The sequence below is a fragment of the Brienomyrus brachyistius genome, chromosome 25 (assembly GCF_023856365.1).
Source record: "Brienomyrus brachyistius isolate T26 chromosome 25, BBRACH_0.4, whole genome shotgun sequence".
Classification (NCBI taxonomy): Eukaryota; Metazoa; Chordata; class Actinopteri; order Osteoglossiformes; family Mormyridae; genus Brienomyrus; species Brienomyrus brachyistius.
The window spans coordinates 2,157,754-2,177,625 of record NC_064557.1 but is presented as its reverse complement, the minus strand read 5'-3'; the positions used below and the strand labels follow the sequence as shown (position 1 = coordinate 2,177,625).

The following is a 19,872-nucleotide window of genomic DNA, read 5'->3' as shown; positions in this document are numbered from 1 at the left end:
CATATTCCATCTATCAGCTCACAAAGACCAAAGCCAAAGATAGACAAACATGCCCTCATCTTTCAGCGATATGCTTTTGAAACTGCAGGCGGAGAGCTGGTGCTTACTTAAGGTCCCTTTTGAAGCTCTCCCCTCACACGTAGCAATCTGTGATATTTGGCACCTCTGAGGCACACGGCGCCTTAATGTAAAAGCCGCGTAAGAACAGAGCGCGTCCGTCTTCTGTATCTAATGGATTACCGTGGTAACGGAGAGGCCCGGCAGCGGCTAGGCCGGCACGTCCCGTTAACGTGTCATGTGACGCTTCCAATCCATTTATTCACGAGCCGGCTGTTTTTAAGCAAAGCTATCGACACCCGTAAGACCTTAATAAGGGCGTCGGGGGGGCAATTCAGCATAGCCCTATGAACGCTTTCAGGAATACAGAAAGGAAACGGAATAAAGCATTAATTGCCATATTATGGGGGGGGGGGATTTTCGTAACATTATAAAAATGCAGTGATGAAATTGCCAAGGAATAACAAAAGTGTAAACCAATAAGATTCCATAAAAACATGATTTATATACTTTTTTAAAAGATACGTTTTTCGAAACCAAACAAGTGGACATATCATTATGCATCACCCACTGACAGAAAGGAAGAGGCAGTGACGTTCTGCAACATTAGACTGCAAGGACTCAACCCAAAACACACCCCAGGAGGGGCCTCATTCAAAGATACCATCCATGACTGCTCCGAAAAGATACCAAACCATGCAAATGGTATTAAAAAGTTGCTAAGGGAAGGAGAGCCAACGAAATGTGAAAGGTCCGTTTTGGAGAAAGGGCCAGAGTGTCGCAACCTGCGGCATGATGTGCTTTCCATTCTCGGGGGGGAAAAGACCCAGATTTGGAACCCGGGTGGGACGAGCAAGGGATGGGGGGAGGCCCGGAATCTGTACCCAGGAACGAGACGCTTCACTAGAACGGCCATGAGAAAAATGCACAGCCGCATTAAAACACACACAAAAAAAAGATGATTCACTTGTAAGCATCAGCTAAGCAGTTGAACCTGAAGGTAACAAGGTAACAAGAAAACGGATAAACAGGTCGGCCAAACATCAAACTCAAACGGCTAAATCCCCCCTGGGCCCCAATACCCAGCAGCCCAGACGACTTTGACAGGCATCAGACACGGCTTCATTCAGCAGAAGAGCAAACTCGCGTTTCCGTCTGAGGTACGACAACGGCGGCTTGCGGGCATCATTCAACGGGAACCTGGATGCAGCTCTGCGGAAATCAAGTCTTCAAATTGGGGTTGGGCAGTTAATCGCATTTTAATTTCAATTACAATTTTGGCTCCCAAAACGAAATCATGATGGATTACTGCGCCGCAATTATTTTCGCAGCAATTCCCTGATTTTGTCTCATGTTATAAATCCGGAGCGTCCCTTTCCACGCCATTTATAGCTCTCCAGCCGAATTATATTTAGAGTTCAAGGAAATGTACCGTTAAAGACAATTTAAATGTTTCTTTTTTTAGGTTCAACAAATGCATGTTTCCAAAGTCAGTGAGTAAAACTAGTCAATCGTTATCTCAGCATTGACCAAAGTAACAGAGAAGCCCAACTTCAGGCCTGCACTGTCGAGCTCATACCGACATGCTACCCACACCAGTGTAACTTGTCCCGTAATTAAACAAGACATCGCTTCTAAATTTACGTGCAGCTTATATCAAAAAGGGCTGCATCCCCACATACTCATTCCCACCTTATAAGATACCTATTTTCCCCAAACACTAGTGTAACAAGGGCCAGTCTGGCACTCAGGCAGATGTGTGATTTTCTAAGCAGGATCTCTTCTTGACCCCTTTCTCACATCTTCCTCCCGCTGGCCGGTGCAGGAACACCCCCCCCCCCCCCCCAGGCCACGCCACCGGTCCAAAAGTAGTGATCAAAGCCAGTAACAATGCGGACTCGACGACTCGCACACAACATACTGGCAGCCATATTAATGAACAAACAGAGAAGGCAGGGCCATCCACAGACCCGTGGTCTTCCCGTTTACCAGGCAAACAGCACGATTGCCGCGCAGCAATCTGGGGAACTGGGGAACAAAACGAGGGACAAATACACCTCGACATCAAGCAAGTTACTCTTCAATTACTGATCTCATCCATCAATAAACTGCATGTCTGGAGTTAATACTTTATTGAAATCAAAGCTCCTTTATTGAAGAGGGCTGTCTACATAAGTAGATCGAGTTCACAATGTCTAAGAGGAATGTCAGCATCCACATGAATGACCCTACATTACACATTATGCAACCAAACTCCAGTGGAAACCCCGAAACATCTGCAGCGCTCTCTTCCAGAACGGTACCTTACACCCTGTTATTAAGCGGACAAAAGAAAAGCCAAAAGTGATATAAAAATAATCAAAATCTGAAGGGCAAAGGATTTCCCAAAGAAAAGGGCTGCTACGGACGACGGCCAAGTCCAAGAGTTCTGGGTGAGTTCGCGCCGAGCCGCCGACGCCCAAGCCTGCCTCCTCCCCCCGCCCCCCCCCCCACCCCACAAAGCCGTCCATCAGTACTGCGTGTACTCCTTGGTCTGCAGTTTGGCGATGATGCGCTCCAGCTGCCTCCGGGCCTCACACTGAGGGAAGTTGATCATGTCGTAGTACTGGGCCGCAATTTTCACAAGCCTGCAACGGGACATCACGTCTCGGTTAGCCGACAGCATGCGACTCGTGAAGCCAAGCCAAGCACTAGCGAGCGAGACCCTACCACTCCGGCTTGATGTCCGTGCACGTGCGGATGTAGTTCTTGGTGGTCAGCACGAATTCATTGTAGAGTACCCACTCAGGCTTGTGGTCCAGGACTGTCGATGGGTGAAGCTGGACAACCTGGTTGTCCTTGACAGTCAGGTAGTGCCCAGTACGCTCCAGGTGTGCCACCTGCACAGGCGGAAAGATCGATCACACAGGGTCACCTCCTCCGCTTCCCTTCCTTCAACCCAATTCTGTTCTGCTAACGGAAAGCAGAATGATGCGGAAGAACGAGGCTCTGAACACGTTAACTGTCCCAGACGATACCACAGTTGATTTACATGTGGAGATTTAGGTCACCACGAACTATAAGCAGACGCATTTTGGAGATAAAACTCCAGACAAGGCAAGACGGCCTCAGATTCAACACTTTCAGCATGGCAGGACACAACGGGGAACACCAAGTAACTGTTTGACACCAGGGACTGAACAAAAAAAAACAATTCAATTTAGCAGGACAAGAGAAAAGAAAAAGCAATAGATTTGAAGAAACAGCATCAAGATGGATATCTTCATGATATAGGCAGACATCCGTCTTGTGCAGCTACATCCAGAGATTTCATGGGTACCTCTAGAAGTTTTGTTGGATATCCACCGATATCTACATTTAACGACCAAATCAAATCAAAACACTTGATTTCAATGTCTAGAGACTAAGAACCTAGAGATGAAAAAGAATCATCGCACTAGTTAGGGAAATGTGTAATTTAACACACACCTCTGCCACGTTAAAACCAGCCCAATAGGATCCCATGTGAATGGAGTACTCTTTACTGCAGAAAAGGCTTCCCGGGCCGGTCCCAGGACAACAGACCTGCATGAAGAAGCCGGTGACCAGGGCCCGCCGGATATTGAGGTAGTAGTCACGGCTGGTGAACTCGGTGCTCCGGCGTGGCAGGTTGAAGCGGTCCATGATGCGGGAGAGCTGCTGGCGCACGTTGTCCGCCGACATCAGGGAGCGGTAGTTGACGAAGTTGTCGTAGCACCACTGCATGGACTCGTGATCTGGGGAGGGGAGAGGCAGCTGGAGGTCGTGCGGCTCCACGAAAACACTGCTGTGCCCGTCTCGCTTCTGGGGACGGCCATGGACACGAGAGTGCACTTACTCTGTTTGAAGGCGTGGTAAACGTTGAGCAACGTCAGGTGGTCGCCGTCTATGTGGGCGAAACGCATCTTGGACTCGTCGGCCGCCTTCTTAGCCTCCGTGGGACGAACGAAACACTGCGGGACTAAACAAGGTTGGTATGGGCCCAACACGGACGCCCATAGGGATGAGTCAAGCATTCACAGATACAGGGAACAAGGCCTAGAAGCTACAATAGTGCACCGAGCGCAAGGCAGGCTGAAGGGGGGGGGGGGGGGGCTTCTCATCCGCCCATCCCACCCACGGTGACCTGCCCGCCAGCTTGTCGGGAGGTCAACTGCTAATTCCTTCGGTGAGACACCAGCACTTACACATTTAGGGATTTTGTCGAAACAACAGACCTGGGTACAGTGTACTCCAAAGAGTGGACCAAGCATGAACTACTTCACAGCAGTACTGCCAAGGTCAATTGTGTCCCTAAAGGTCCAGTACGGGAAGACGCATAAATTTTACAGTTAAATATGACAAGAAAATTGGTCTCGTTTTAGCACCACCTCCTGGGGTCCGTAAGTGACCATAGTCTATAAGCGATTACAAAGGGTTTACAAGGGGAGGCCAATATAGTATGTTGCTGTGGTTAAAGACTTTTCCACATGTACTGACAAACTAACCATCTTTCAAAATCACCAGTATAATCTGTCGGTGAAGTTCCGACGGTCATGGACGTTCGACACCAAGTGAAGGAAGGGTCTGGCCTCTCTTACCAACCTGACCACCTAACCCAGACCAATTAGCTCCTGCCACATTAATCCAACAGACACAACACTCCACAGCACCTCCAACATCGGGGCATCCCGCTGACGAGCTCGCAAAAGCGGCCTGACTCTCACTTCCCGGTCATGCTTCGTCTCCTCCGCCATCACCAGACCCTGAATGAGTTCTGCGTTTCCGTGTGTGTCGACTGGCTAACAGGGAGCAGCTCTCTGCGCATGCAGTTACGAGGGTCCGTATGGCAGCCTTCTTCAGTAGCTAACACATTTGGAGCATGGCGCTAACATCTCCATTGACGGGCCGAAAGCCAAATACTACGAGCAGCAGGGATTCAAACAAATGATTATATAAACACACACACACACAGGTGTTATTAGTGGAACGTTCCGGCAAGAGGACAAGGTTTGCATGGAAGACTGTGCCAGTGTCAGTCGCCCCGTTCCACCCCCCCCCATTGGTGTTACCTGACAGCATGGCGGTGATGGACAAGATCTCATTGGAGCAGTTGAACTCGCAGCTGGCGATCACCATCTTGGCCAGTTGTGGGTCCAAGGGGAACTCGGCCATCATGGAACCCAGCTCCGTCAGGTCGCCATCGTCGTTCAGAGCTGCCAGGTAGTTCAGCAATTCCAGGGCCCGCATGAGAGTCTCGGGGGCTGCCAGGATGCGGAGGGAGGGGGCAGCGGGTAAGTCGAACCTTGGCGCATTGTTCCAGTCGGCTCCGCGGAGCACAAAACCATCATTCTTCACCAAGCACCGAGGTCTATTATTCACTCCAAAAAGGACTATACCACCGGCAGCATGATTACGAGAGAGTTTATTCACTTACCGGATTCAAAGGCCTTATATTGTCTGGCTAAAAGACTTTCTCAAAATGCAATTACTGCCTTTTGGCACGGAGGAGCTGAGGTTGAAATGAGCAGTCACCTATTCAGAGGGAAGTCACCGCTCCCGGCTCGTCAGCCATGGGAGTTACAGCAGCAAGACGGACCCGAACACTGCGGGAGAGCGTCTCCGAGACGGACCGGACCGTCTCGTAATAACACGACACCTCTCCCCAAGTTCTCCCTCGGCGAGCGGGCTGATCGCCTGGCAACCCCGCGTGCGCGTCACGCAAAATTACAGGACTACGGCTGAAATTATCATATTTAACACGGCACACCGATCCGCGACTGCAATTACCCACGAGCACTCAGGGTTACGTTCAGGAGAATGTACGAACGCCAGCAAGCAAACAGGATGCGGCCTTCGCAGAGTGGCAACAAGAAAACGCCACAGATAAAGTAATTTCTCTCATTAATCTTTCGGTCATATGCTGCCCAGCTGTTCCTTTTTAGGAAGGTACACCAGGCTACCCTGTTTTTGAGGCATGTCGGCAATAAAAGGGGATACTTAGGACACAGACGGAGTGGGTGTGCTTTTAAACATAGGTGTTAAACACCAAACGTGCCACAGGGCAGTAGAAGCTCACTAAAACCCTCCCACTCATCCAAGGCCGACAGAACTCAATAACGGAGCCGGCAGGAAAACTTGCCACATGCATCTTTAAAAGAAAAAAAAAAAAAGAGAGCGAAAAATCACTTTAGTGAGCAGTTATTAATAGGTTTTACTGCCACAGCACGTCTGGGAAATCAGGAGCAGCACAGGAATACTTTCTGCTTACATGTTTGTTTAAATTATAAAGGAAATAGCATCGCAACCTTTCATCGGCGCTTCAGGATGGAGACTCGGGTGCCGAGCGAAACGACTGTGAACCGGATCATTACATAGATCAGCGGCTGTGTCTGCTCGGGGCGGGGGGGGGGGGGGGGGGGGTGCGGGGAAGGGGGGAATCGATTCTGACAAACTGCAGTATAATCAAAAAACCAAATCCTGCACTTAATTGAAATACCAGGAAGGATAACAAATCACCTGGTGGCCAGAGAAGCCACAGGAAAGCCGCGCTTCATAAACCCGCTGCATCCAACCTCCATGTGACTGGGGCACAGGAGTGCTACACGCGGCAATGTAAACCGACCAGAAGGGGGCAGCCTACTGCAGTCATGGGGAGGACAAACAACCATCCAAAGACAGGATTAGTGCTGCGGGTACGGAGGCAGATTTGGTCGTTACCGCCAAACGTGCCGTTTAACGTCGTCAGCTGAACCGGCCGTTTCCACAAGGATGCTGACTGACGCAACTTTATTCACATTTAATCTGCTTACTGATAACTAGAAGCAAAGGGGAGCAGCAGAGACGATATAGGATTCAGACGCTGGAGCCCAGAGGTGCAAGGCGCCGGCGCTAAAAGCAAAAATCGAGATGTTCGCGCGACACCCCATTTCTCCGTTAAGGCTTATTAACAGGCTGAAAAACATGCATGAGACCTGCTTTGGTTTTATGATTTGATGATGATTGTTCTGGGGCACAGTCCCGTTCTCAGTCCGCCTTATAAATTCCTTTGCGGTGGGTACCCTAATCATCCATCGCTCAACATCTAACGCAACATTAAGCCAAAGTCTCGTTAAGGCATTAAAATTTATACTTAAGATCCAGCAAGTTAAGACAGAACTATAAATATTGGCCACAGAACTGAAGTTTGTACTGGCATATAATTCACCCCCCTGTCCCCAAAGCTGAAAACACTGACGGCGAGACAAAGTGTCAGTCCTAAAACACATAAGCGTAATGAAACATTGGAGGTAAACTTTAAACTGATTATAAAATATATACTAAACTTGAAAAGGAATGATGATTTAAATTGCAGAGCTAGATAAGGTTTTTTCCTATGACGGAGTGACAATGTTTCAGCGAAACTTTAACCCCCTGCAGTATAACGTCCATACTGCACGAAGGTATGAAAAAGCCTGATCTTAATCTAGCTGACTAGCGATGCAAGAACAATTTCTTTTATCATGAAAATAACATTTTGCAAGGTGAAGGAAGCATGTACAAACAAAAATCAGTTGTCAATTATAGATCTTAGAAAGAAAATCGGAATCTGTTACAAAAAAAAAAAAACGGTATCAGCCAGTCACACTTGCCAAAAAAAAAAATCGCGATCAGTGCATCTCTAACCTGAACACTAACTCTAACAGCCGAGTAGCTGTTGTCCCCATATGATGTCATAATTCGAGGACCACGTGTCCGCAGACGGTCATGCTTGTACCTTACCTGGTGGATCCATGAAGTCAAAGTGCACCAGGTCATCGATTCCCAGTTTCTTCAGCTGCAGCACGACCGAGCCCAGGTTGGACCTCAGGATCTCGGGATACGTGTTGTCCTGTGGGCAGGGGCATGGCACATTGCCATGGAAACGTCAACACTGGTTTAAGAACCCGACAAAGCTCGGCAGGGACATAGCTAGATATTCCAGGTCACGTGACAAAACGTGACCTTTGCTTCCCAGAACTATCGTTTACATAATTATTCATGTAGAGGGTCCCCTATAAGTTGTTGAGCCCCCAGAATCCTGCCAGTCCATCTGCCCAGCTCAGGGCCCCTCACCTATGAGTTCTGTGAGCAGAACGGCCACAAGGAGGCGCACTCACCTGCATCTCGGTCTTGTAGGCCTTCTCTGTATACAGGCGAAAACACTTGCCGGGCCGGGTCCTGCCGGCACGACCGGCCCGCTGCTGCGCCGACGCCTTGCTGATGGCCGTAACCAACAGGGACTCGACCCGGATGCGCGGATTATACACCTGGGAGGAGGAGGCAGAGTCACGCACGGCTAGAGCCGGCACAACATGAGCTCCGATAAACACGGAACAAACGGAGCGGCACCAGAGCGCCGAGCGGCTTCAACGGGAGCAGATCACTGGAGGAGATTAGGGAGGAAGGAGAAGGAGCGGAAAGGAAGGCCTCACCTTTTGCTTGGCAAATCCGGGATCGATCACGAACACGACTCCGTCGATCGTCAGCGACGTCTCGGCGATGTTTGTGGACACCACCACCTGCGAAACGAGCGCCGATCGGCATCAGCCAGACTGAGGGACCGGAGATGTCCAGACCGCCGTCTCCCCCAGCCACCTCCTCCAGCCCCCCCCAAGTGGAAACCCACACTACCACATCTTTGGATAATGGTAAGAATAAAGTCGAATATCTCTGTCATTGTACATGCATAATACCATTACATGTGCAATGACAAAGATACTGTATGCGACTATTATAATTAGCCAATGATACGTTTTTAAAAATCGGTGAGTGACAAGGGAGAGGGCACTCCAGGGGCCAATCAGCTTTCAGTTGGGGTCAGTGCACCTGAGGCCACACCCCTGAATATACTCCTGATTGAGAGCATTCCTAATCCCTTAGGATAATGGCGGGACAGCTGCAGTAAATCGGCCCGAGGGGGCCAGCAGTCAGCTGACCATCTGCTAATCCCTCTACTAGAATGCATCACTCCCAGTCGCATTTCTGGGCCGTCTCCACCACGCGACCGCTCCCCCCCCCCCCCCCCCCCCCCCCCCCCCCGTTGCTGCTGCTGCTGCTAATGGCTGCCGAAAGCCGGCTCCCTCTCCCAGACGGACTCCGCTCACGCTGCATTCAAGCGCTGCCAGCAAGAGAAATGAAGAAGCGACGTATTTCTGCCATTAGGCGTCTGAGGAAGCAGCGACTTAAAGGCACACACACACACACACACACACACACACACACACACACACACACACACACACACACACACACACACACACACACACACACACACACACACACACACAACCTTCCGGATGCGACAGACACCGAGACTAACTTTCCCATTAACCTTAACGAACCTCCAAACCGAACCGCGCCGAACGCCGGTCCAAATTAGCAGCAGCGCAGGGAGCCGCCTAATCGCCGGCGCGAAGGATCACGCGGCAGGACCCTCTCGCGGGCAGCCAATGAAAAGCGAGGCGGCGACGTTTCATTTTCCCCGAGAATCCAGCAAGACTCACAAGCAAAATTAAAATTAAAGCCAATTTAAGGACCATTTGAATATTTAAAGGGCCAGGCAATCCTGGGGAATGTCGTGCTGTAGCGGTAGACGGCTGCCCACGCCCCCCCCCCCCCCCCCCAACCTGCTACGGAGGGTCCGTCTGTGAGAAATGACAGCAAATGATGAATCGCAACTGATAGATAGAGTGAGTCACCAGGCCTGTTGGGCCTCTCTGCCAGCGGTTAAGTAAACGAGGGGGGGGGGGGTGTTTGTGCCGCGGATGTCGTGTGCCAGGGAACACCGTTACATAAGGCATGGCATCACTCCACCCTCCCTCCTCGCCCCAACTCCAACCGACGGAGCCTCATTCCCACACCAAAGCATGCAGGGCGGGTTCGTCTCCGCAGCACTATTTATGGCCCTGTCGGATTAGCGATTAAGCAGGCACGTCCTGACCCGCTCGCTTCCGAGGAAAAGCGAGCCGTACAGGGGCCACGCAGCATCCGGATCCGTCTAAGATGCTTAATTTAAGATGCTCGGGACTCGGAGCCCCTCAAGACGGCTAAGCACACGCTGTGCCCGACTTTAAAGCAACTTAAACATGACTTGTATGAGAAATACTTAAGCTTCCACTTAAGGAGGAGGGGATTTAATTGTGCAGCCCTTCCTCTGCGCTCCTGGATAATTTGTTACCTCCTGACTGAGCCGTTCAATTGAATCGCACTCGAGCCCGTCGTGCCGGGGAGCGGGGAGGCGGATCGGGGACAGCAGGAGCCGACCTTCACGGCCACGCGGCGCTGCTCCCCGGACCTCGTTTGCGGCTAACGACACACGTGGGTCCGCAGCGCCGGCCAGCGTCTCGCCCCCATCAATCCAGGACTCTCTATATCGAGCCGCTGAACTGATGCCTCTGAACAGCCACACAAAGGAAGTCAATTATCCTAAATCCTACAAAGTGCATTCAGATTCCCCGTTAAGGTGCACAGATCTCAGGAAACACCTTCATTGTGCCCTGTTAGCAGTCCACCTGTCCCCCCATCTTCCTGACCCCCCCTCCCACAAAGTTACGCTCATCCACGATACCATTTAGGAGGTTTACACACCCCCCCCCCAAAACCACCCAACACAGAATTCTGATGACATAGTATCAGTTCTTAGACCACTGGTTGCATTGCACTATAGCCAGACTTGCATAAATGAGTAGGCTGCATGGGAAGGACTCGATCCAGAGCCTTCACACGGAGGTACCTGCTGACCTTAGAGGACACGCAATAGGAACCAGGATCTTCATCACATCACATCACAGAGACCACCCTCCCCCAGCTAATGTGGCTACCGGATCAGCAAATAATGAGACACCTCCCACTGTGCCTCCACAGCGCCACCCAGCTACAACTTTTAATTAAATCACCTGCATGCATTGCATCAAATTACCAACTGGAGTAGCTCTGGTCACTACAGAAGCACAGCACATAAAATATAGATTTTTGCACCAGACAATATTCCCCGGCCTGTCCTGCAGGGGGCGCCATTATGCCACCACGCCATGCCAGGGCACTGCCCGCGCCTGTCTTTCCCATCGTACAGCCGGAGGGTGGCAGAGAGCCTACCAGCTGGGAAATATCTCCACTCACTCCGAAATGGGCTCCATAATTACCTGCATACAAACCCATTTAATATACGAATGCAGGGAGATAAAGCACGGGTTTGGGGCGAGGTGCTTTTCCCTCCTCCTCCTCTTAGAGAGATCTTGTGCGCCGTGACCATCTCCGCCGGCCATTACTCCTCGTCCAGCTGTCGCGTCCAGGCAGCGCCATCATCAGTCTCTGACACGGGAAATTCACACCTCGCCCCTCTTCAATCACCCCCCCCCCACAAAGCACCACCACCACCCCCCCCCCCCCCCCAATTCCCTGGCAGTCTCGCACGTGGCGGCTCACTCGCGACCCAGCGTCCTCGATCATTCATTCGGGAGACCGCCCTGGAGTTTACACGCGACCCAACACCCCCAATTCTGACAGGCAACACATCACAAAAGCTACCAGCAGGGGCTGTACAAGAACTCTACAGAATGCACCCCCCCTCCAAACCAAAGGTATATCTAAGCTCACACATCCCTGCCCCCCCCCTACTGTCTGGGCCACTAAATGTCTTATCCAATCACCCCCAATATGGGTGGCTCTCACTCGCGCAGCCTCCACATTGCCCTCCCATGACAGATCATGGCACAACACATCCAAACAGAACCTCCTCGTGCGCGGGGGGGGGGGGGGGGGGGGGAGGGGAGGGCGGCGGCATAACACACTAGAAGTTCTCCGTTCTAACAAAAGCGCTTTGCGGGGATTTCAGTGCAGGGGGAGGGAGAAACAGCAACAGCGGACACCATCAGCTGACTCCAGAGAGATCCGGCGAGGTACACGCACCTTCCGCCCGATCGCCCCGTTGGCCCTCCGGGGAGGCGGGGGCTCGAAGATCCTCTGCTGCTGCTGGGGGGGCAGCGTGGAGTACAGCGGGATGATCTTGATGTCCCCCACCTCGGGCCCCAGGTCGTCCACCTCCCGCTTGATCCGTTTGCAGGCTTCGTCGATCTCCTGAAATGGCGATTCGAGCGATGAGGACGACGTGGACCCTGGGGCACGAGGGCAGGCAGTCGGGAAGCATCGCCGGGCGAGATCGGCGAAATGAGGCACGCCGATACAGTCCGAGGGTGGGGGACAAACTAAACACCCAAACTACGACTCGGAAAACAACAGATTTAGCTACTCAACCGTCACAAAAAGGTGACGTGCCCCTCCTCCACACACAGGGACAGAGACTGATAGTGCTTACGGCAGGAAATCACATTCATTACCGAGTAGACGGAGATGAACGTTAAGTGTGTTTTACCGTCACCATTAGCCGTGCAAAGGCACATGAATTCCTCGCAGTAAATCTTCCCTTTGCCCAAATGCAAAAATGTAAACTTGAACGAGACGCACTCTCTCATGACTGTTTATTTCGGAAGACAATCTAAAAGATGTTTTTCCCGAAGCCACACCGATAACTTGCCTTTTTTTCCCCCCCCATGAACTAGCACCCAGGAAAAACACTTACTCACTTGCTGAACCGATAAAAATTATTTCTGTGGGGAGGGGAGGGGGAGAGAGAATGACGTGCGCCACAGCACCACCCGCAGGTCAGAGCAGCAAAGCGCAGCAACTCAGATCACATTACTCGCGTAAATCATCGGGCAGCTGAGCAGCCGAGGAAATAATCCACAAAAGCGGGACTGAGAGGAGCCTCCAAAAATTACCGGGGCTGTGTTAATGCCTTATATTCCATTACATTGAGAGCCATGTGAACTATCGCCCCCTGCAGGATCCTGGATCCCATGCAGTCAGTTTTATTTTCCTTGACAATTCTGCTTAGATGCGCACCGCACGAGAGCGCCGCCCTGGCTGGGAAACATATGCGCACGCTCATCCCGACAAATTAAAAATTTCGAATTTACCTCCAGAGATTTACCTCTCATTAATAAATCGGAAGGCTAAAAGACACTGAGGAGCATTAGCAGATCTCGTGGCTTCTTACATGCCAATCAGCTGGACGCAGCCATGCTTAATGACGCATTCCGTCAACTCGGACCGCACCCCGCTAGACAGCGAGGCGATTTAAAATAGCACCAGAATTCTCATCATCTGTCCTGACTCACAGCCATCCCATCAAAGGCTACCATAGCCGACTCGCCTACAACAGGCCATGCGAGACACGCATCAGGTCATCAACAGGCATCCGGGGATGTCTAAACCTGTCCTTCAGATCGGAGGCGCTTGGACAGGAACGTGTCACGACGCTCAACCTTGCCACCTTTTCCTGTTAAACACTAGGGGGCACCAGCGTGCTGGCTTGGGTGGAGGTTCTGCAGTGAGAATAAGGCGGGATTTGTCACACTGATCTCCACGGGGTGTGTGCGACCGGGAATGGTCAGCAGGGGGCAGCTGTCAAAGTAAATCTGAAACTTAATCATGACCAACCTCCAGCCTAGAGGACGCTGGTGGTAAGGTGGGGGAGTTAGGCCAACATGCTGAGGGAGCGACACGCACCTCCTGGCCGGTGAGGAAGAGCAGCACATCCCCCTCCTCCTCTTCACACATGTGAATCTGGATGACGGTCCGGATGGCAGCCTCTAGATAGTCCCTCTCGGGCTCCGGCGTGTAGAAGATCTCCACGGGGTGTGTGCGACCAGGGATGGTCAGCAGGGGGCAGCTGTCAAAGTAAATCTGAAACTTGCCGGCATCCAGCGTGGCGCTCATGACGATCACCTGTCCGTGAAAACAGAAAAGTCAGGAGGACCTCAAAAGACCCCGTGCACAATGACCAACCCCATGAAGTAGTTTTTAGGAGCACTGCGGGGTCTCCTACACCTTAATTTACAGCTTAATAAACCACCATAATGGAGGTGCCACAAACCGGAGAACAACCGTAAACTAGAGCTGGGCTCTAAATTGGGCGGCGACAGCAGATGGGAGCGCGGGGCGGGGGTGTACCTTGAGGTCCGCCCTCTGCCGTACCACCTCCTTCAAGACACCCATGAGGATGTCAGTGGCCAGCGTGCGCTCGTGGGCCTCGTCCAGGATGATCACACCGTATTTTTCCAGCAGGGGGTCATTCATAGCCTCCCGAAGGAGCATACCATCAGTCATATACCTGGGGGGGGGGGAGTGATTAACACCTAGCAATGAGGACCAAATACTATGGTTTTACTCTAGTTTCATTCGGGGCATTATGTAGATGGCTACCATCAGGGCAAAAAAAGATCCCCGCCATTTAAATGGCCTGTGCGATACGCTCATTCATTCGAACCCGCCCAGAGATTCAAGGAGCCAATGGGAGAGCCCGCAGAGGCCACGCCCACCACGGCGGCCATGCTCTTACTTCAGCAGGGTCTTGGCGCTGCTGCAGTCCTCGAATCGGATGGAGTAGCCCACCTCCTGGCCCAGCATGACGTCCATCTCGTCAGCCACGCGCTGGGCCACGCTCATGGCCGCCACCCTCCGGGGCTGCGTGCAGGCCACGCCCCGCTTGGGTCCCGGCAGGGAGCGCACCATCTCTACACACCACTGTGGGATCTGTGCACCAGGGGGGAAAAAGGATTTAGCTTACGCCCCCTGCAGGATTTCACAAGGAATGCGGTCGCCACCTGAGCAACCCGAAATGGCGATTTAATAAACAGTGCTACAATCGCCCAACTTGTGAGTCTTTAAGGTGATCAAAAAGAACTTGATATTAAGCATGTAACTCTGCATTAATTCGGGTTTCACATAAATTTGAGCAAGATTTTTAAAAAACAAATGCTCAGAGCTGTGAAGAACATTAAGAAAAATTCACAAGCAATCCGATATTGAAGTCTTTCCGATGGAAGTTCAGAAACCAAACAAACGGCCTAAGGAGCTGGTGGGAGACAGCATGCGGCCTGGTAGGGCGGTCAGAGCCTGAGCCAGACCCTGACCTGCGTGGTCTTCCCGGAGCCGGTCTCCCCAACCAACACGAAACTCTGGTGCCGGGCCATGATGTTGTTGAAGTTCTCCCGGTATTCCCACACGGGCAGCTGCAGCCTCTTCTTCAGGATCTCGTAGAAGCGTGGTGTGTGCGGCAGGTTGGTAAACGGGTTTATCTGCTGTTGGATAGCCATCTGCTTCAGAGGGGCGGCCCCACCCGTCACCGCGGGGCCGCTAATGCTACCAGGGGCCCTGGACTCCTTTTCCCTGTCCCGGTCGCGGTCTCGCTCCCGTTCTCGGTCTCTGGAGCGGTCATCGCGGTCTCGGTCACGCTCCCTGTCTTTCCTGCAAGGCGAAGGGGGACATTTCAGACACTTCAGGCAGGCTGACCCAGATAAATGCCATAATACACTCCCTAGCCCCACAAGCCAGCCCATCTGAGTAATTTAAGATAACCCACCCGAGAGTGCACTCGGCAATAAAAGTTTAACTAGGCTACAGCTAAATTTAAAGTAAAATCTATCACAAGAAGGGAAAAGAAAAAGCCACAGTTTGTGCTCATTTCAGGCAGTCCTGCAGAATTCATACAGAAATTAGAACTCAGTTCTGCTAAACTATGCACTTTAGGTTAAGTTCAATGCAAACTCAATTCTAAAACCACATCCTGTATTGTCTGTAATCAGTCAAAATATTCAGGGCCTCCCTTAAAATAAGGGATGACCAGTAGCCATGGATCATCACCCACCTCAGATGATATCACAAAAAAAAAACTACAGCTAATCAATACATTTATTTAAAAGACGCCTATAAAAAACTGGGACTGTGCCACCCAACTGGGCCTCCTTCACCGCTAACTGACATTCGGTTGAACCCTCGTCAGTAATGTCCTGTCGCGGGGGTAAGGGAGCTTAAAATACCCCAGAAAGTAAGCGGCTACAGGGGCACAACTTCAGCTGTGTGGCACTTAACTCTCCTTAGCCACTAAAAGAGGCCGGTGCAAAACCATAAGCTAATGCACGTTTTGCTGTTTTGAAATCTAACCATGCTACATGCGCTTGACGAATGTTTCCGGTACATCACATGCCGGGAAGGAGTTCTATCTGCACCGGGCACGAGATGAACCTGCAGGTTCACAAGCCTTAAATCGCTGCCGATTGGCCTTTGGGGAGTCTCAACTTCCGCTTTAGGCCCTTACCCTCGCGATTTATTTCTCCGACATTTTTTTTGGACGATGGCCTGATCTCCTGTATCCACACTTTTCCTGCAGGCCCGCAGCGTACCGGCCCACTGATTCACGCCCCCGTCGCGCACTCTGCTACATAAATAGCCGGTGCGACGCACGTCTGTGCGGGGCGGCTAGCGGGCACACACGCGCCACATGTTAGGGGAATTCGAGCTCGCGTCGCAACTGCCCGTCAAGCTACCTGACTAGTTAGCAATTAGACCGCTAAGTAAGCGTCACATTTCGGTAAGGCTCTGGTATGTTCACACAACCCAGCATGGCCGGTACCTGTGCTGAAACGCGACAGCCCTGGCTATAGCGTTCGGTGGAGACGAAAGTTTACCGTGAAGGGCCGCGCGTGAGGGCCGCACGTGATGAGCGTCGACCCGCTCGAGCCACTCCATACATAAGCGAGATTTTCTGCGGTACGGCGCGCTGGATCTGCGTGTTCTCCTAGGCCCGGCACGGCGGCGCGATTGGCCCCGTTAGCTTTAGCCCGTTATCTCGGTTAGCCTCCCCGCGTACATCCACATCCAAACGCAAGGATGCACCTGAGCCGGCGCTTACCCGTCAGACGATATCCTCTTTTTATTCGATGAGTAATCATCCCCCAGATCTAGACGATGTCTTTTAGACATCTTTCCTTAATGGTGCTAAAGAGTAAGCCCGAAGCAGACACTGCAGCACCACAGAGGAAAGCGCGCCGGGGGTAAGATGGCGCCCGGAAGCCGTAACTTGGGCGCCGCTTCAGGGGGGAAGGTGTCACTACCCGAACTGGACCGAAACCCCGATTTGTACTACGCATGCGCTGAAATCACCCGCACTTAAAACAGTACGACAGACCCGGCCGCTTTCAGCCTGGTCCGTCCGCGCTTTGTATATGCATGAAGAAGGACGCTGCGGGGGTGTGGAGGCTTAGGAAAGGAGGCTGGGAGAGGAGCGGGCCGCCCCCACAAGGCTGACCCCCATGGGCACTTTACTGTGCTTTTTTATACGCGTATGATTTGATTTCGCCTTTATTTTCCGCTTTAAACCCCTTTACTCCAAAGGATATAATTTTAGGAGTCACTCTGAAGGATAAAAATCATAGCACTGCGGTTAACTATTTCTTAATTTTGGCTAAATTCTTTACACCATTTTGCATATGTATAAAGTCATACTTGGATCTGGATTTAATAATTTCCTTAAGATGACTAAAATTATAACGAATCTCTGAAATTGATAGAAAAGCAAGCTGCTCGTTATGTATGTCTCCCTTGATGCATTATTTTAGTGGCATTTATTTGTTTCTCTTACTTTCTGTCGCCGTGGATTTGTTTGGAACTTCAGTGTTTCTTTTTTGTGACTTTTAGTTTTCCTGTGTTTGTCTGCTGTCTCAGCAATGTACATGGAGACAAGTGCTGATTATTGCCTTTTGCATTTTGTAAACTGCAATAAAAGTTATTAAAAAAAACTACCGTGCTTTACCCCACGACGCCGGTATAACCATTGATTGCATGGAAACTTCATACAGTGCAGGAATTTTAGATCCCTGCATGGAAACATATAGCCCAAAATATTTCACTCATAAATACTTTCTAGTTACTCTTCCCCTTTCCAAAACACCGATACCGTTCAGATCTCTTAATATTTAACAGTGCAACTGGGACGTTATCCACAGCCGAGCTACATCAACACGCTGCATGTTCCATTGTCTGTCAAAAAGCATCAGAATGTAGGGCTATGTATTGTAATGTGTGTCTAATGATGGGAATTAAATTACTTTGTATCTGTATTAAATAGGCTATTCGCCTGGAATTAATGCAGCAATCAGATTACTTCTTTATTGCACATTTCTCTTCCTCCTCAACTCTCTCTTCTCCTTGTGAAGCGGTCCAGGGTTTGTAAAAGGCCCTATGTGTAACTGAAATGTATTTTATCGTTATTATTATTCACATGCATGCTTTCAAGCCATTTTCATTTAATAATTTCACTTAACTTTTTCTCATTCGAACCCGCGGCGATGTGTTTCACTGTTTGTTGTAAAGTGACATCACTGTGTTATTCATGCCCATCTAAATGTTCTTGTTTTTCCGCGTGCGTTATGCACTGTTAGCTCGTTAAATAACCGCTTAGCTCTTGTGCAATTTTCATGTCAAAAGGCAGGCAGGCTTCATAACAACATTGTCGGTCTTCTGAGCGTCTTTGTGGAGAAAAAAGTTACGAAAGCGACTCCATTTTAAGTTTTTTTTTCTCCAGGCGTCTAAGGTAATGTATCTACAGCGCCGCACAAAGCAATTCTGATTTACGTAAGTAAATTGGGATATTTTCTGAGTAGTTGATCGTTTTTTATTGTTGAGAAAAGTGTGACTATTCTGATCTCTTTAACCTGATTTATTACCCTGTTTTATTTCTTCGAATCGTTACGAGTACCGTGTAGACATGTACCTCAATTATTTTTTATTATTAATACTTTACGTGGCAAAGTTCCTTAATCACTATGCCACACAATACAGCTAGATCCGTTTCGTATGCCAGATTTAACGAAACGAGCGTATATATAATTTTTTTTATACCTTCGATCGGTATAAATATTAAGAAACTACCTTTTTTTGAGTTCTCTTACGCAACTCATTTGTTAGATTTTTTTTCCCACTGCGCATGCGGGTGAAGCAGTTAGAGCTCATTAGTGTCAGATTTTATACAATGACGAGAATATTATGAATATAATGTTATTATGCCATGAATCTTTTCTAGAAAATCAAAATGCACCTGTCTGTTACAAACTGGTGTCCACTGCTCCTCCTGTTTGGACTGCCCTGTTTCCTATCTGGCCACGATTCACAAAACGACAGGTTTCCTACGAAGCCAATGGCCCAACCAGAGTTGGCAGAGTCCAACGGGACCCTGTACGCAAGCTGCAAGATGAAACCCAACAGCAGACTGGCCGCGGACCAGCCTAAGGTCTACGGGCGGGTGCTCTTCAGACAGGGTGGTGTCGACAGGCCGCTGGAGGTGATGTTCAAACTGAAAGGCTTCCCCATCGACATACAGAAGCGAGCAATCCACATTCACCAGTTTGGTGACCTCAGCAAAGGCTGTGATTCAACCGGTGGCCACTACAACCCCCACAAGGTGAACCACCCTGGACACCCAGGCGACTTTGGAAACTTCGTGCCTCGCGGTGGACGTATCCATGAGAGGACGACGAGCGAGGCCACCCTCTTCGGGCCGCTGTCGGTGCTGGGCAGATCCGTGGTGCTCCACGCGGGGGAGGATGACCTGGGCCAGGGGGGCGATGGGGGGAGCCTGCTTCACGGCAACGCAGGCTACCGGCTGGCTTGCTGCATCATCGGGATCACTAGCACAAATCTCTAGGACATTGTAAGCCAACAGCGTCAAGAGGAGGCTAAGCGAAAGGTCATCCCGCTCATGCACTGCTGGGTCTGTCGCACACTAGGATTGTAAAAAGAGCTGCCATTCTTCATATCACCAGGCCTTGTCAGAAAAATATAATTTATTTGGTTCATCACAGCATCACTAACAGCTTTTATTTCCACGAAACAAATAAATAGCTTTCTTATCAGAAATACTAGTTGACCCGTTAAACAATGATCTAAAACTGAAGCATAAAA

The 19,872-nt window shown here is 50.5% G+C and overlaps 2 protein-coding genes across 3 annotated transcripts; one reads left to right on the top strand and one right to left on the bottom strand.

The window, feature by feature from the left end:
• Positions 1-2,186: 2,186 nt before the first annotated feature.
• On the bottom strand, positions 2,187-17,012 carry LOC125720559 (ATP-dependent RNA helicase DHX15-like). Its single transcript, XM_048996108.1, has 14 exons — positions 16,826-17,012; positions 15,048-15,381; positions 14,474-14,667; positions 14,086-14,245; positions 13,642-13,860; positions 11,983-12,150; positions 8,508-8,594; positions 8,193-8,342; positions 7,816-7,924; positions 5,127-5,318; positions 3,914-4,036; positions 3,622-3,812; positions 2,767-2,936; positions 2,187-2,684 (listed from the first exon to the last, which is right to left on the bottom strand). The coding sequence occupies exons 1-14, from the start codon at positions 16,894-16,896 to the stop codon at positions 2,567-2,569; spliced, it is 2,286 nt and encodes a 761-aa protein (XP_048852065.1). The 5' UTR covers positions 16,897-17,012; the 3' UTR covers positions 2,187-2,566.
• Positions 17,013-18,199: 1,187 nt separating this feature from the next.
• On the top strand, positions 18,200-19,827 carry LOC125720585 (extracellular superoxide dismutase [Cu-Zn]-like). 2 transcript variants are annotated; one of them, XM_048996166.1, is made up of 2 exons: positions 18,200-18,505; positions 18,995-19,827. In XM_048996166.1, the coding sequence occupies exon 2, from the start codon at positions 19,004-19,006 to the stop codon at positions 19,613-19,615; it is 612 nt and encodes a 203-aa protein (XP_048852123.1). In that variant the 5' UTR covers positions 18,200-18,505; positions 18,995-19,003; the 3' UTR covers positions 19,616-19,827. The 2 variants fall into 2 exon arrangements, with proteins under 2 accessions (XP_048852123.1, XP_048852122.1); XM_048996165.1 differs by having other exon boundaries at positions 18,200-18,546.
• The last annotated feature ends 45 nt before the right edge of the window (positions 19,828-19,872 follow it).